Genomic DNA, 15,370 nt, shown 5'->3' with positions numbered 1-15,370 from the left:
CTCAAGAGGCAGGTCAGGTGGTCTGGTATTCCCATCTCTTTCAGAATTTTCCATAGTTTATTATGATCCACACAGTCAAAGGCTTTGGCATAGTCAATAAAGCAGAAATAGATGTTTTTCTGGCACTCTCTTCCTTTTTCCATGATCCAGCGGATGTTGGCAATTTGATCTTTGGTTCCTCTCTGGAAGTTCACAGTTCACGTATTGCTGAAGCCTGGCTTGGAGAATTTTGAGCATTACTTTACTAGTGTGTGAGATGAGTACAGTTGTGCAGTAGTTTGAGGGTTCTTTGGCATTGCTCTTTTTTGGGATTGGAATGAAAAGTGATCTTTTCCAGTCCTGTGGCCACTGCTGAGTTTTCCAAATTTGCTGGCATATTGAGTGCAGCACTTTCACAGCATCATCTTTCAGGATTTTTTTTTTTTTTTTTTTTTTTTTTTTTGGGTACCAAATTACTTTATTTGAAGGAATGGTACTAAAGAAAGAACTTAAGTAGATGTTTTGTTACAACTTATAGAAAAGATGAAGGTAACCCAAATATGCATGCACTGCCTTGGTGACCAGGGAAGTCACCCCTGTGGCCATCTTTCAGGATTTGAAATAGCTCAACTGGAATTCCATCATCTCCACTAGCTTTGTTTGTAGCAATGCTTTCTAAGGCCCACCTGACTTTACATTCCAGGATATCTGGCTCTAGGTGAGTGATCACACTATCGTGATTATCTGGGTCGTGAAGATCTTTTTTGAACAGTTCTTCTGTGTATTCTTGCCACCTCTTCTTAATATCTTCTGCTTCTGTTAGGTCCATACCATTTCTGTCCTTTATCGAGCCCATCTTTGCATGAAATGTTCCCTTGGTATCTCTAATTTTCTGAAGAGATCTCTAGTCTTTCCATTCTGTTGTTTTCCTCTATTTCTTTGCATTGATCGCTGAGGAAGGCTTTCTTATCTCTCCTTGCTATTGTTTGGAACTCTGCATTCAGATGCATATATCTTCCCTCATTTCCATAAATAGTTAAAAGCTCATTTATGATTTTAATGACTGATGTATATTAGTATTTAACCATAACAAAGTGTTAAAGTGTTTTCTAAACCAATATTCCCTTTTACCTGAAAGTATAGAGTTTGAAACACTAGCTCAGCACTGAACACTAATTGGCCCTCTGTACATTTTGAAATGTTTCTAAAAGAACGAGGGATAAGTTGAATTTGTGTTGAGTTTATCCTAAATCTAACCATTATTTGTCTTCATACTAGAATTGTAAAATGTATTGCATAATATATATTACATATTATATAATAACATGAATGCCAGTTATAAACAAAAATTTCCAGTTCTTCCTTTTTCTCTTCCCATTTTAATTATAGGTTCTTAGGAGTTTCTTTGCTTTTTTTACTGAATCCCAATATTTTGATTTCAGTAACAACTGTCTCCATCAGTTCAGTTTAGTCACTGAGTCATGTCTGACTCTTTGCAACCCCATGAACTGCAGCACGCCAGGCCTCCCAGTCCATCACCAACTCCCGGAGTCCACCCAAACCCATGTCCATTGAGTCAGTGATGCCATCCAACCATCTCATCCTTTGTCGTCCGCTTCTCCTCCTGCCCTCAATCTTTGCCAGCATCAGGGTCTTTTCAAATGAGTTAGTTCTTTGCATCAGATGGCCAAAGTATTGGAGTTTCAGCTTTAACATCAGCCCTTCCAATGAACACCCAGGACTGATCTCCTTTAGGATGGACTGGTTGGATCTCCTTGCAGTCCAAGGGACTCTCAAGAGTCTTCTCCAACACCACAGTTCAAAAGCATCAATTCTTCGGTGCTCAGCTTTCTTTATAGTCCCAATTCTCACATCCATACATGACCACTGGAAAAATGTTAACCTTGACTAGACGGACCTTTGTTGGCAAAGTAATGTCTCTGCTTTTGAATATGCATTCTAGGTTGGTCATTACTTTCCTTCCAAGGAGTAAGCGTCTTTTAATTTCATGGCTACAATCACCATCCGCAGTGATTTTGGAGCCCCCCAAAATAAAGTCAGCCACTGTTTCCACATCTATTTGCCCTGAAGTTATGGGACCGGATGCCATGATCTTAGTTTTCTGAATGTTGAGCAGTAGTGTGTTAATGTGTTGAATGTGACTTTACCTAGTTCAGAATCAAAAGGTCTGGTTTTAATACCTCGCATGCAGTTGGGTTCTAGAAGATGACAGAATCCAGCTCAGATGGTTCAGGAGGAGTACAGGGATAGGGATGGAGTACGAAAACGACAAAGGATGTGTTTTCACTGGTTACAGAGGGAAGTTTGAAAGGGCAAGAAAGGCATAGTGTCATTAGAGCCTGGTGAGAGCTGTGAAGAAGTGGGTACCTGATAGGAGCCATGAGTGATAAAGGGACACAGCATCTGTCAGAAAATATGACCAGTAAGAAGGAGGGAATTGGAAAGAAGTAATCCAGCTTTTCTCTGCCAGTGATGGACAGCACTGGAACAGAGGAGGTGCTGTTCAGGTCTGCTTCCTTTCGGTGCAGAGTGGGGCAGAGGAATATTGGAGGGATGGGGTTATGGCAGTAAGATAATAACCAGGAAAACTACTAATCAGAGGGGGGACTGACTTAAGGTAAACTTTTGGATTCAATTTCTTACCTCTAAACTGCAGATACTTTACTGGGGTTGATGTGGTCATTAAGTGAGCCATAACAAGGTACTCCAGTAGTGCCTTTGTCTTGTATTTTTTAGAAGTTTTGATAAGGTGTGAATTTGAAAAGCTCAGCTTTATTTCTCTTGTTGCCGTGCTGCATTTGTTTCATAAGAACTTTGATTGCCACCATACTTTTGAATATACATTAGTATTTGTGTTTCCCAGTGATTTTGGGGGCTTCCCTGTTAGCTCAGTTTTAAAGAATCCACCTGCAATGCAGGAGACCCCCGGTTTGATTCCTGGGTTGGGAAGATCTGCTGGAGAAGGGATATGCTACTCACTTCAGTTTCTTGGGCTTCCCTGTGGTTCAGTTGGTAAAGAATCCGACTGCAATGTGAAAGACCTGGGTTTGATCCCTAGGTTGGGAAGAACCCCTGGAGAAGGGAAAGGCTACCCATTCCAGTGTTTTGGCCTGCAGAATTCCATGGTCCGTATAGTCCATGGTGTTGCAAAGAGTTGGATACGACGGAGCGACTTTTTCTTTACTTCAGTGATTTTTGAGAAGGGAACAGTCATTGTTCAGTAGTTCCCAGGATTTAGACTTTTTTCACTTACTGTCAAATGAGAGGTTTCACTCTTTTCATTCTTGGTGTAGACAGAGCACTGCTTGCTTCTAAACTTATGGATGAAGTGCTTTTGAGATGCAGAAATTATCTCCCTGGTAAAAGACTGGTCAGACTTCACTCTCCCACGTCTACCATTGATGTATCCTTAGTGACTGCTTCTATTTTCTTGAGCCAGCAGTGATTGTATTTTCATATTTTTTCCTCCTAATTCTTACTGTATTTCTTCTCATCCAGCTTTCATCCAGCTTTACCTTTGAGCATTAGTAGGCCAGACCAGAATCAAGCATTCACTCTGTTTTCAGGAAATGTATAGCCACTAGATGATATTTTACTTAAAAGCACTTTTTGCTTTTTTAAAAATTCTCTCACAAAAACTATATTGTGATTTTGAAATTAAATACTTTCTATTTAATTTACAGACTCAAGTTAGCAGTTTTGTATATTGCAAATTGAACTTTTCTGAATTACTGACTAAATCTTAATTATTTTCCACCAGACGGTCTGCCAAATCACGAAGCAGAAGCCCATATTCATCTAGGCATTCAAGATCCCGTAGCAGGCATAGATTGTCTAGATCCAGAAGTCGTCATTCTAGCATTTCTCCTAGCACACTAACTCTGAAGAGTAGCCTGGCAGCTGAATTGAACAAGAATAAGAAAGCACGAGCTGCAGAGGCAGCACGAGCTGCGGAGGCCGCTAAGGCCGCAGAAGCAGCCAAGGCTGCTGAGGCTGCTGCCAAAGCTGCCAAAGCTGCCAGCACTTCTACACCTACCAAGGGGAACACAGAAACTGGTGCCAGTGCATCACAAACCAACCATGTGAAGGATGTGAAGAAACTTAAAACTGAGCATGTACCTTCTCCCTCAAGCAGTGGAACTTTAAAAAATGACAAGGCAAAAACAAAGCCACCTCTTCAGGTAACAAAAGTGGATAATAATTTGATTGTAGATAAAGCCACCAAGAAAGCAGTTGTAGTTGGAAAGGAGAGTAAATCTGCTGCTACAAAGGAGGAACCAGTATCTCTTAAAGAGAAAACGAAACCACTTACACCAAGCATAGGAGCCAAGGAGAAGGAGCAACATGTGGCTTTAGTGACCTCTACCTTACCACCCTTACCTTTGCCTCCCATGCTGCCTGAAGATAAAGATGCCGATAGGTAAGTGCAAAAAAGTTTGTTGTGACTGGTTAAAGAAACGGAAATCTCAGTTTGAAATGACAGATTATTTGACCCCTCCCTCAAGAAACTTAATGAAAGACTGTTTAGTAAGTGAATTAATTTTCTTTATGGTATACAACTTAAAATGAAGCACATTGCTTGTAGGATGAAAAAATTATAGCTTATGCTAAGAATTCCAGGTAAAAATTGCCATTGTCATGGGATATAATGTATGTTTCAGTTTGAGTTTGGAAATTAGAAATGTCAGTAATTTCTTTGGCTGATATTCTTTGATGTTATCAGAGACAGGACATTTTATAATAGAATCTGTCCTGGGTGATAATATCATATTATCTTGCTTATTTCTAAGTGTTTTCACTGACCTTATAAAGGTCCTTTTATGAATATATGGTTTTTTAGTTTTTTATTGACTTAATTTTTTGCAACTAGAGATTAATTACATGTTACAGAAATGTCATAATGTATTAATACTTTCCTTTAAATTATTTATAAATTTCTGTTGTTGGGGGTGTAGCTAGTACTTTATTTTGAAACATTTTAAAGAGGATGAAGGTAAGAATGACTAAATGTAAACGCAGTTCTAAGAATGTTTCTCAAATTGTGCTCGGATGGAAACTTGATGCTGCGTGTGATTTGCCTATTGACTTGACCTTTTTCATTTTTATTTTTATGAAGAAATTATAACTCCTACTCCCCTTTTTGTTAAAAAACAACTATATGGGCAATTTTTCTAGCTGGCATCTTTAGGGAATTTGAAAACAAGTTGATAAAAATGCCATGTGGGCAGGTCTTTCAAGCACTCACTTTGGCTAGCTTTATGAAAATTTTGTAATTTAAACAAAAATAAATTATAATTTCATGCCCTTTTGTATTTTTAGTACAATCAGAAATGTTGCTGAAGGGACCTCATCCAGTTTAATCCGGTGTTATCTAGTTATTCTATTTCTAATTGTGATATTTGCAGGTTTGACTGTTTTTGTTAGGAACACTGAAGGGACATAACAGTAATGATTTATAGTTTTGATGAGTCCTGGAATAGGTTGCCCAGCACAGAGAGGCATGAGTCCAGAACTGAGTCACTTCATCAGTAAGAAGATAAGCCTGTTGCCGAGAATCTAGTGATTCTGGACCAGTGAGACTAGTTATTCTCTACTTTACTCTTCATATGTGCTATAGGGGTAAATTTTACTGGTAAGAATTCAGGATATGTGCCCAGGTGGTGACTGCTTATTAAGAAGGGTATTCTTTGTGCATCTGTTTTTAATAAGATGGTGGCACATTCCATACTTGGTCATTAAAATTTTTTTTGACTCTCCTTCTTTGCTGTTTTCTTTTTTTATTGTGTCTCTGCTCTTTTTTGCTTTGAATGTTTTTGTATGTTTCAAGGATATAGAACTTTTTTAAGACTCTTAAGTACTACTACTGACATATGTGGCCAAAAATTGATTTAACACCAGTTACAGCCACTCTTCTTTTTGTTGTTCCAAATATGATTGTCTGAAATTTGGCCAGTGAGAGCTCCTTTAAGCTAACTTCTTTGTCCTTTTGATATGACCCCTTTTATTTTGGAGTGCAGTCTTGCTTCCCATCCAAAAAAGACTCACTTTGAACTTTGTTTCTCTCCCAGCCCTGGAATCTATTTCTCTCTGAAATCATAAGATGGACTGTTAACTATACATATACATCTAATCATCTTTTTTAAAAAATGAGGATCATACCAGTTATAATAATATTCTTCCTCTCTTCTTTTGAAATTTAATGTATTGGAGATCTTTCCATGTTGGTAGAGATAGATTCAGTATTCCAACACATGGAAGTGGATGCATCACTTTCTTATTAATTATTCTGCTGTTGATTAATGGATATTTAGATTTATAATTGTTTGCTATTAAACACTCCTTATACATTAATATTTTATGTACATATGAGCAATTTATGTGGATAGTTATGTGGTCAAATATCCACATTTAAAGATTTGATAGAAACTGCCAAATTGTGTCTTAGTAGGATTGTGTGTCAATTTATGTAGCCAAATATATAAAATGTTTTCAGTATCACTAAATATTGCCAATTTTGAAATATTGAAAATCTTTAAAATATGTGATTAATTTTGCCTTTTTCTGATTATTGAGATATAGCATCTTTCTGAACATTTGTTGGCTATTTATTTTTTCCAGTGAATTGCTTGTTCAGGTCTTATGCTGACTTTTCCTTAAGATTATTATTATTTTTTAAATTGATTTATAGGTACCCCTTATGTTAGGATCTTGATCTGTGCCTGTCAGAGTGTGTTGCTTGTCTTTAAGACTTAACTTGTTTTGGCTGTGTGAATGTTTTCCATTTTGAATGTATTTGGATCTGTCATTTTTCCATTAAAACTTACAGGTTTAAAAAGTTTTTAAAGGTTGATTCACATCTCACGGATATTTGTTTCTGTTTATTATATGTGGGAGAAAGACACGGTCTGATTGTCCACTCTCGTCCACCACCTTGTGGACTAATAGATCAGTTGTTGCTAACATCATTTATTGAATACTCTCTATCACTGATTTCTGGTGCCATATATAAAAATTAGACACAGGCAGGTAATGTAAAAGTGAAGGGATGGAGTAAATGACTGCTTAGTGAACAACCCAAACCTTCAGCCTCAACTTCAATGCTGCTGTGAATGAATTTTGGCCCAGTGTTGGCATTTTTTTCTTTATTCTTAGATAAATTTTGAATCATTTGGTTTCTCTTGCTTGATTTTTTGTTTGGGACTTGATTAAATGCAGTGATTAATTTGGAGACTGACAGCTGTACAGAATTGGAACTTCCCATATGAAAACATCGTTTCTTTCTTCATTCTTGTCTAGTTTTATGTTTATCAATCATGTTTTAATTTTCTTCTCTTGATCTTATACATTTCTTGTTAAGGCATTTTATTGTTTTTTGTTACTGTAGTATATGGAAACAAAAAAAAATCATTACATATCCTATTTGGTTATTGCAAGTATTCAGTGCTAATATATTTTAAATTATATAGTGTTATTCTTGGGAAGTAATATTTCATTTCTCTTAAGTCTTGGAGCCTTGCTGAATTTAATAGTTCATATAATGATGTATTTGAATATAGGCAGTCTTTTACATGCTAAATTGTAAGTAAAATAAGACTTCTGCTCTCCTCCCTCATGTTGAATTGTTTTTGTACAAGCAAATTTTTGACTGAAGTCTAATTACGAGTTAGAGACTACAGTTCTCTAAATAAATTATTTTAAATAGATTTATTTTCAGACAGTTCAAGTGATACCTTTTCTAGAAAAAAGCTTTTACTGTCTTTCAGTCTTGAGTTGGCTACCCTTTAGTACAATATTACTCTGGAAATCAGTGTGTGTAGTACTATATCCTGCTGCTTACTGATGTCTTCCAAAAGACTGAAAGCTGCTTTCTGAGAAGAACTCAATCTTAATGTTTTTGTGAATTTTTTTCTCTTGTTAAACTGTAGTGTTTTATGTAACACCTAGCACATGGACATGTACCGTGAATATTTGTTAAATGGTGGGACATTAAAATTGAAAAGTAGGTTGCATGACACCACTACTATAGAAATAAAACTGCAATCCAATTTCCTTTTGAGCTTGTTTTCCCGATTAGAGGGTTACCTTCTAGTAAATAACTTGGGGTTGTGAAGAAAAGTCATAATTTTATTGATAGTTTTTATCAGATGGTATTAAAAGATCCATATATTTATTGTACAATAATATTAATGTTCAACGTAAGTAGGAGAAGTGATAATTAAGTAAAATGACAAATTGTTAACATCAGTAGTAATTTCTGACTACAGCAGTTTAGTTTCACTAGATTTTTTAAATTCTGGGAGTCATACTGTCATGAAAGTATATGAAGTAAGGCTTCTGTACTGGCTCAGTGGTAAAGAATCCACCTGCCAGTGCAGGAGACAGTGTTCAATCGCTGATAGGGAAAATCCTGCATGCTACAGAGCAGCTGAGCCTGTGTGCCACAACTGTGGAGCCTGTGCTCTATGCCTGGGAGCTGCAGCTGCTGAGCCTGAGCACCTTAGAGTCTGTGCTCTGCAATCAGAGAAGCCACTGCAATGAGAAGCCTGTGGACCGCAACAACAGGGTAGCCCCCGCTTGCCGCAATTAGAGAAAACTGCATGCAGCAACAAAGACCCAGCACAACCAAAAATAAATAAATAAAATTATATATATAAAATGGAAGTATGTGAAGTCCAAATTTTATTATCATTTTAAGATTCTCTTTCAACGTGTCATATTTGTAATGTCTGGGAGGTTTAAAATAATTAACAGGTTAACATAGACTTAAAAAAATCAGAGCCCTTAATATATTCATAAAAAGTATAAAACAGCTTAATTTTCAACTGTAATTCTGATAAACTAGAATCTTAAAAAAACTTTTAAAAAAAGAATCATTGTCCAATTCAAGAAAAATTTATTTGGAAAAGGGATGAAGCTAAATCAGTTCTTTGTGTGCGTGCTCAGGCCTGTGTGACTCTTTGCCACCCTATGGACTGTAGCCCTCCAGGTTCCTTTGTGTATGGAATTTTCCAGGCAGGAATACTGGAGTGGGTTGCCATTTACTATTCCAGGGGATCTTCCTGACCCATGGATCAAACCTAGGTCTCTTGCATCTTCTGCATTGGCAGGTGGATTCTTTTCTACTGACCTACCTGGGAAGCCCTAAATTAGTTCCCTGTGGTTATTTAAATAGGCAAGATAAACAATAGCATGTGGTTTATTTCTTACAACAAAATGGCTCTTTCTCTCTCTACCAGAATCAAACCAAATGCTTTAAAACTAATGAATTTTCCTGTAAAGCATGACTACTTGACTTTAAGTTTTAATTTATAGTTTTATAGTAATTCTGTATCATTAAAAAAGAAACATTTTTAAAGAACAGTTTTAGTATTTACAAAAATTTACAGTGATATTACAGAGGGTTACCATATACCTTGCACTCGGTTTCATTATTAACATCTAACAGTGTTTTTAGTATGGTACATTTGTTAAAATTAATGAACCAATATTCATACATTATTAGTAACTGAATTCCATATTTTTCTTAGTTTTCCATTTCTTTAAATATAATTCTGTATCATTTTTATTCCTAAATTTTGTATTTTGCAGTTGAATATAGCTGGAAAGTAAACTACTCTTTTGCCATTGCATATTTCATAAATGTATTTTTATTTCTCAGTGAAATAAATTCTTTGTTTATTCGTGATTCCTTTTTAGCTTGCGAGGAAATATTTCAGTAAAAGCGGTTAAAAAAGAAGTAGAAAAGAAACTGCGATGTCTACTTGCTGATTTACCACTGCCCCCTGAGCTACCAGGAGGAGATGATCTCTCAAAGAGTCCAGAGGAAAAGAAAACAGCAACACAGTTACATAATAAAAGGAGGCCTAAGTATGTGCTTGCTTTCTACCTGCTCTTAAATTGGCCAGAGATGATTCTGTATCATCAGAAAAAAAATTATAAAATATAAAATTAAGACTTTAAAAATGTATTTTTTCAGCTTAAGTATATGAATAAATTTTATTGGAGCTTTGGAAATTTTTTTCATAATTGCCTGAGTTCTTACTCAAAGTGACTAATAAAACCACAATTTTTTCTCAGTTTGTAATGTATTGATTTCTTGGGATATTATATGTGTTGAAGAAAACTTCTATAATTAATATATTTAAATGACAGAAATATTGAAATTGGGCAAGGTGGAAGTCAGCATTCAGTGAGCCCAAACAAAATTAGAAATGGGCGAGCTGCTATGTTTTCCTTTCCTTTTAGCTCCATTTGCTCCCATAACTAATAATATTCTTCATTTTGCAAGAGGTGGAGTGGAAGAAGGTTTGAAATCTGTATCCTAAATTAGCTTCAAGTAAGTGCCTAGAGATAACTCTTTCCCTTGTAACCTGTTCGTCATTTAAGGAGAAGAGAACGATTCCTTTTTTTTTTTTTTTTAACTTAACCAAAGAAAAGTGTGAGTAAGCCTATGAGTTAGATCTGATTTTAGAATTACTGTTTCAGGTAGTGTCTAGTATAAGAATATGAAGTGATTTTCTAGTGTAGAGTAGAAAGCTAGGAAACTTTTAAAATAGTCTCTCCTTGAGTATTGTAGCTTAATTACTTAAATTCTATTACCTGCCAGAATATTAAAATACTACGGAGTTACATATCTTCTTGATGAGTGTCAAATATTTGTTGTATACATAATGCACACTTTTTAAAAAGTGTGGATTCCTAAGGGATGATTATATTAATATTTCTATATTCTCTTGACTGAAGTCTTTCTGGTGCTTCTGTTTTTAAGATAGTTTTATTGAGCCATAAGTCTCAATATGCTTTATATGTTAATATGCTTTATAGTTAGATCTGTGGTAATTTTCGTATTTTTAAACTTGACTTTTGAAAGCAAGTACGTATAGATTTGTTGTCAGTGAATGAAAAAGAAAACACTCTGGTGGTTGATTAGAGAGCTTTGACTCTTTGGACTGGTGTTGCTTTGGTCCACTCACTGAAAAATTACATTGTATTTCTGAAAGTCCTTCATAAACACTTTACTTCTCTTGCCTATTCTGTTAGTCTACAGAGGGAAAGTCAGTATGCAGAAATAATAACTTGACTTTCATGATGATTTATAGTACCAACTCATAGTGTTACTTGTCTTAGATGATCACTAATATACAAGGGTGAGGGGAAATAAAAGATTTAAAATTGGGTGGAGGGTGGATACTGAGTATTAAATAGTTTATTCAGTTTGCTTGATTGTATATAAAAACTTCAGAACTATATTTGATAGAATATGTGGGCCTCGCTTTGGTGAAATCAAAGAGAAAGATATTGACTGGGGAAAACGCTGCGTGGATAAATTTGATATCATCGGAATTATTGGAGAAGGCACCTATGGACAAGTTTACAAGGCCAGGGATAAAGACACTGGTAAGAATGCCAAGTATTTTGGATCTTTGGGTCTATGGAATGTACTTAATTCGTGTTTCTCTTCTAGTGTATAACTTGAGGAAATTTCAGGAAAAAGTTAAACTTGAATTTATCATGCTCTTGTTTCATCTTGTTTTTGGTTTCATTTTATATATAGACTAACGTTAAGATATGAGTTCAGGTAACAAGGTGTATACATATATATGTTTAAAATTTTTTTTTTTTTTTTTAGTATTTGTGTTGTGTAATATGGGGGGATTTAGATTTTTTTGGTCAGTAAAATTTTATGTTGTTAGTAATCAGGTGGAAAGTACCTTGACCTTAATTAGTAAATTTTGTTCTATTAAGACTTATGTGACACCTGTGTTTTGCACCCCCCCCCCCCCCAAGTTATTTTTCTGTAGAAATTATCCTTTATTTGGGGCCAGATTTAGCAGTGTAGTCTTTCAGATTGTAATGAGTCACCTGAGAGAAAGTTTTAAAAGTCTTGGAGCAGAGGAAAAAGTAATTATGTTAGAGGTCATCATATATTTTACTAATAAATAGTGCTTAGAACCAGTATTTAATTTTTATTTATAGTTCCTTGTTGACATAAACCAATATATAAAATAGTATAGATGTTTGAGGCCACTTAGTATAAGGGAGACTACCTTATGCATAGAAACTTTGAAGTCAATTATAGCATGCAGCAATAAAGTAATGTTTATAAAGATGATTCTGCATTATCAAAAGAAATTGAATTATAAAGCAAGGAATCATACTGTATTTTAGAGTTCTGTTTAAAAGAATCACCTAAGTTTTAATGATTAAAAATAAAAATGTGCTTCCTTTGGAAAATTTATAAGTACTGAATTCTTCTTTTTTCCTACAAAGAAGTGGAATGAACAAACTTGTTACAGTGAATTTTCTCTTAAAATAGGATTTCTGTGTGTGTGTTTCAGTACACACACCAGGCTTCTTTGGTAGCTCAGATAGTAAAGAATCCACTTGCAAGCGGGAGACCTGGGATTCAGTCCCTATTGGAAAGATCCCCTGGCAAAAGAAATGGCTGCCCACTCTGGTATTCTTGCCTGGAGAATCCCATGGACAGAGGAGCCTGGCGGGCTACAGTCTGTGTGGTTGCAAAGAGTCGGACATGACTGAGTGACTAACACTTCAATACTTAGATTATCTGTTAAAAACTTAGTTGTATGTAAATTATGAAATCATTTAGTGTTGAGGGAAGAGCACATAGTTTGGAGACAGCTAAACCAGATTTTGAATCCCAGTTTCAGTACTAGATAACTGTGCATCTTTGGACAAGTTAATATATATGAGCATATCTTCTTCTCTGTTTAATGTCCAGAGTTTTTGCATCTGTTTAGAGAGATTTTATATATGTATAAGCAAATTAGGTGTATATTTAGTGTTCCCTCTTCATTTAAAAAAAAAAATGGCAGTGTAATGTATCAACCCTCATTATCTTGCTTTTTTCATTTATGCATCTTATCATAAAATAACAATACATTTGGACCTACTGTATCCTTTTTAACAGTTATATAGTATTCTGTAGTTTGATAAATACCCCATAATTTATTTAACCAGAGACTTTCTGAACCATAAATTTATAATTTGGTATATTGGAAACCAAAATATATTTTGTGGGTTGTAATTTCAAGAGGTAGGAACTGAAATTATGAATTAAAAATGGGGGGATTCCCTGGTGGTCCGGTGGTTAAGACTCCAAGCTTCCTCTGCAGGGGCATAGGTTTGATCCTTGGTTGGGGAACTAAGATTCCCATGAACTGCCTGGTGCAGCCAAAAAGAAAAAAATAAAATTTTAAAATGTTATTTGGTTTTGTTAGTTGGTAACCTGATTTTATTTACTTTTCTAATAGGAGAAATGGTAGCCTTAAAAAAAGTGCGCCTGGATAATGAAAAGGAAGGGTTTCCTATTACAGCAATTCGAGAAATTAAAATTCTCCGGCAGCTTACCCACCAGAGTATTATCAATATGAAGGAAATAGTGACCGATAAAGAAGATGCTTTGGACTTTAAGAAGGATAAAGGTATGTGTGCATATTTATATAATCAGCTCTGTATATTCATGATGTTGCTAATTTATATATTTTGGTATGGATTATTTAAGTATTTATTAGGTACAATAAAACCATTGCCTTAATATCAAACAGTAAATTTTTTCTAAAAATTTATTTCATTGAATTATAGTTGATTTACAGTGTTATAATAATTTGTGCTGTATAGACAAGTGATTCAGTTTTACATTTATATATGTTCTTTTCCATATTCTGATATGAATTTCATGTGATGATAAACAGAATATTGACTATAGTTCCTTGTGGTATATAGTAGGACCTTGTTGTTTATCCATTGTATTTATAATAGTTCGCATCTGATAATCCCAAATTCCCAATCTTTCTGTCCCCCATCTCCCCTCCTCCTTGGCAACCACAAGTCTATTTTCTATGTCTGTGAGTCTGTTTTGTTCTGTAGGTAAGTTTACTGTGTCACATTTTAGATCTACATGTAAATGATACCATATGATATTTGTCTTTGTATGACTTCACTTAGTATGATCATCTCTAGGTCCATCCATGTTGCTGTAAATGGCATTATTTCATTCTTTTCTATGTCTGAGTGGTATGTATATATACCACATCTTCTTTTCTATTCATCTGTCAGTGGACATTTGTGTTGTTCCCATGTCTTGGCTGTTGTAAATAGTGCTGCTGTAAACATTGGGGTGCACGTATCTTTCTGAATTGTAGTTTTGTCTGGATATATACCCAGGAATCAGATTGCTGGATCATAGGGTAACTCTATTTTACTTTTCTGAGGAACCTCCATACTATCTTCCATAGTGTCTGTACCAATTTATATTCCCACCAACAGAGCAGGACAACCTTTTCCTCCACACCCTCTCTAGCAAGTTATTTGTAGACTTTTTAATGCTGGTCATTTTGAACTGGTATGAGGTAGGTACCTCATGGTAGTTTTGATTTGCTCTCTCTAGTAATTAGAGATGTTGAGCATCTTTTCATGTGACTGTTGGCCACCTATATGTCTTCTTTGGAGAAATGTCTATTTATGTCTTCTGCCATTTTTCAGTTTGGTTGTCAAACTCTATTTTAAAAATAGCTGTGTTGAATTATTTTACATGTATTACCTTATTGGTTTTCGAGTCACCTAAGTAAACGTCAAAGCATACTTAGTACCAGTATTACACGTAAAGCATTCACTAGTAATATTTGCTTTGGGGGGGCTCAATATATAATTTTTAGTTAGTTCAGTCACTTAGTCGTGTCCGACTCTTTGCGACCCCATGAATTGCAGCACGCCAGGCCTCCCTGTCCATCACCAACTCCCGGAGTTCACCCAAACTCAAGTTCATCGAGTCAGTGATGCCATCCAGCCATCCCATCCTCTGTTGTCCCCTACTCCTCCTGCCCCCAATCCTTCCCGGCATCAGGGTTTTTTCCAGTGAGTCAACTCTTTGCATGAGGTGGCCAAAGTACTGGAGTTTCAGCCTCAGCATCAGTCCTTCCAATGAACACCCAGGACTGATCTCCTTTAGAATGGACTGGTTGGATCTCCTTGAAGTCCAAGGGACTCTCAAGAGTCTTCTCCAACACCATAGTTCAAAAGCATCTGTTCTTTGGCGCTCAGCTTTCTTCACAGTCCAACTCTCACAACCATACATGACCACTGGAAAAACCATAGCCTTGTCTAGATGGACCTTTGTTGGCAAAGTAATATCTCTGCTTTTTAATATGCTATCTAGCATATCTATATGCTATATAATTTTTAGTCTTTATTTTTTAGTGATTGAGAAGCAGTTTATAGTAGCAGTGTTAGAATATATTTACCTTACAATTTTAATGTTAAAATGCCTCAACTTACAAGTAAAGTTTATGGCAGGCATATATATTATTTCTAAAAGTGTGGAGGCAAAAATTTTAACCTGAAATTTCTT

The 15,370-nt window shown here is 35.5% G+C and overlaps 1 protein-coding gene across 4 annotated transcripts in view; it reads left to right on the top strand.

Annotated features, from left to right (window-relative positions):
- Positions 1 to 15,370, top strand: part of CDK13 (cyclin dependent kinase 13) — a 122,558-nt gene that overhangs the window by 30,595 nt on the left and 76,593 nt on the right. For all 4 annotated transcript variants that reach the window (XM_055590757.1, XM_055590755.1, XM_055590756.1 and 1 more), the window contains exons 2-5: positions 3,761 to 4,420; positions 9,697 to 9,867; positions 11,258 to 11,397; positions 13,275 to 13,445. In XM_055590757.1, the coding sequence (XP_055446732.1) occupies positions 3,761 to 4,420; positions 9,697 to 9,867; positions 11,258 to 11,397; positions 13,275 to 13,445 (1,142 nt within the window). The remainder of the gene's footprint in view (positions 1 to 3,760; positions 4,421 to 9,696; positions 9,868 to 11,257; positions 11,398 to 13,274; positions 13,446 to 15,370) is intronic.

Source organism: Bubalus kerabau, chromosome 8 (assembly GCF_029407905.1).
Source record: "Bubalus kerabau isolate K-KA32 ecotype Philippines breed swamp buffalo chromosome 8, PCC_UOA_SB_1v2, whole genome shotgun sequence".
Lineage (NCBI taxonomy): Eukaryota > Metazoa > Chordata > Mammalia > Artiodactyla > Bovidae > Bubalus > Bubalus kerabau.
Note: the sequence above shows the minus strand (reverse complement) of the source record. Positions and strands in the feature narration are given on the sequence as shown.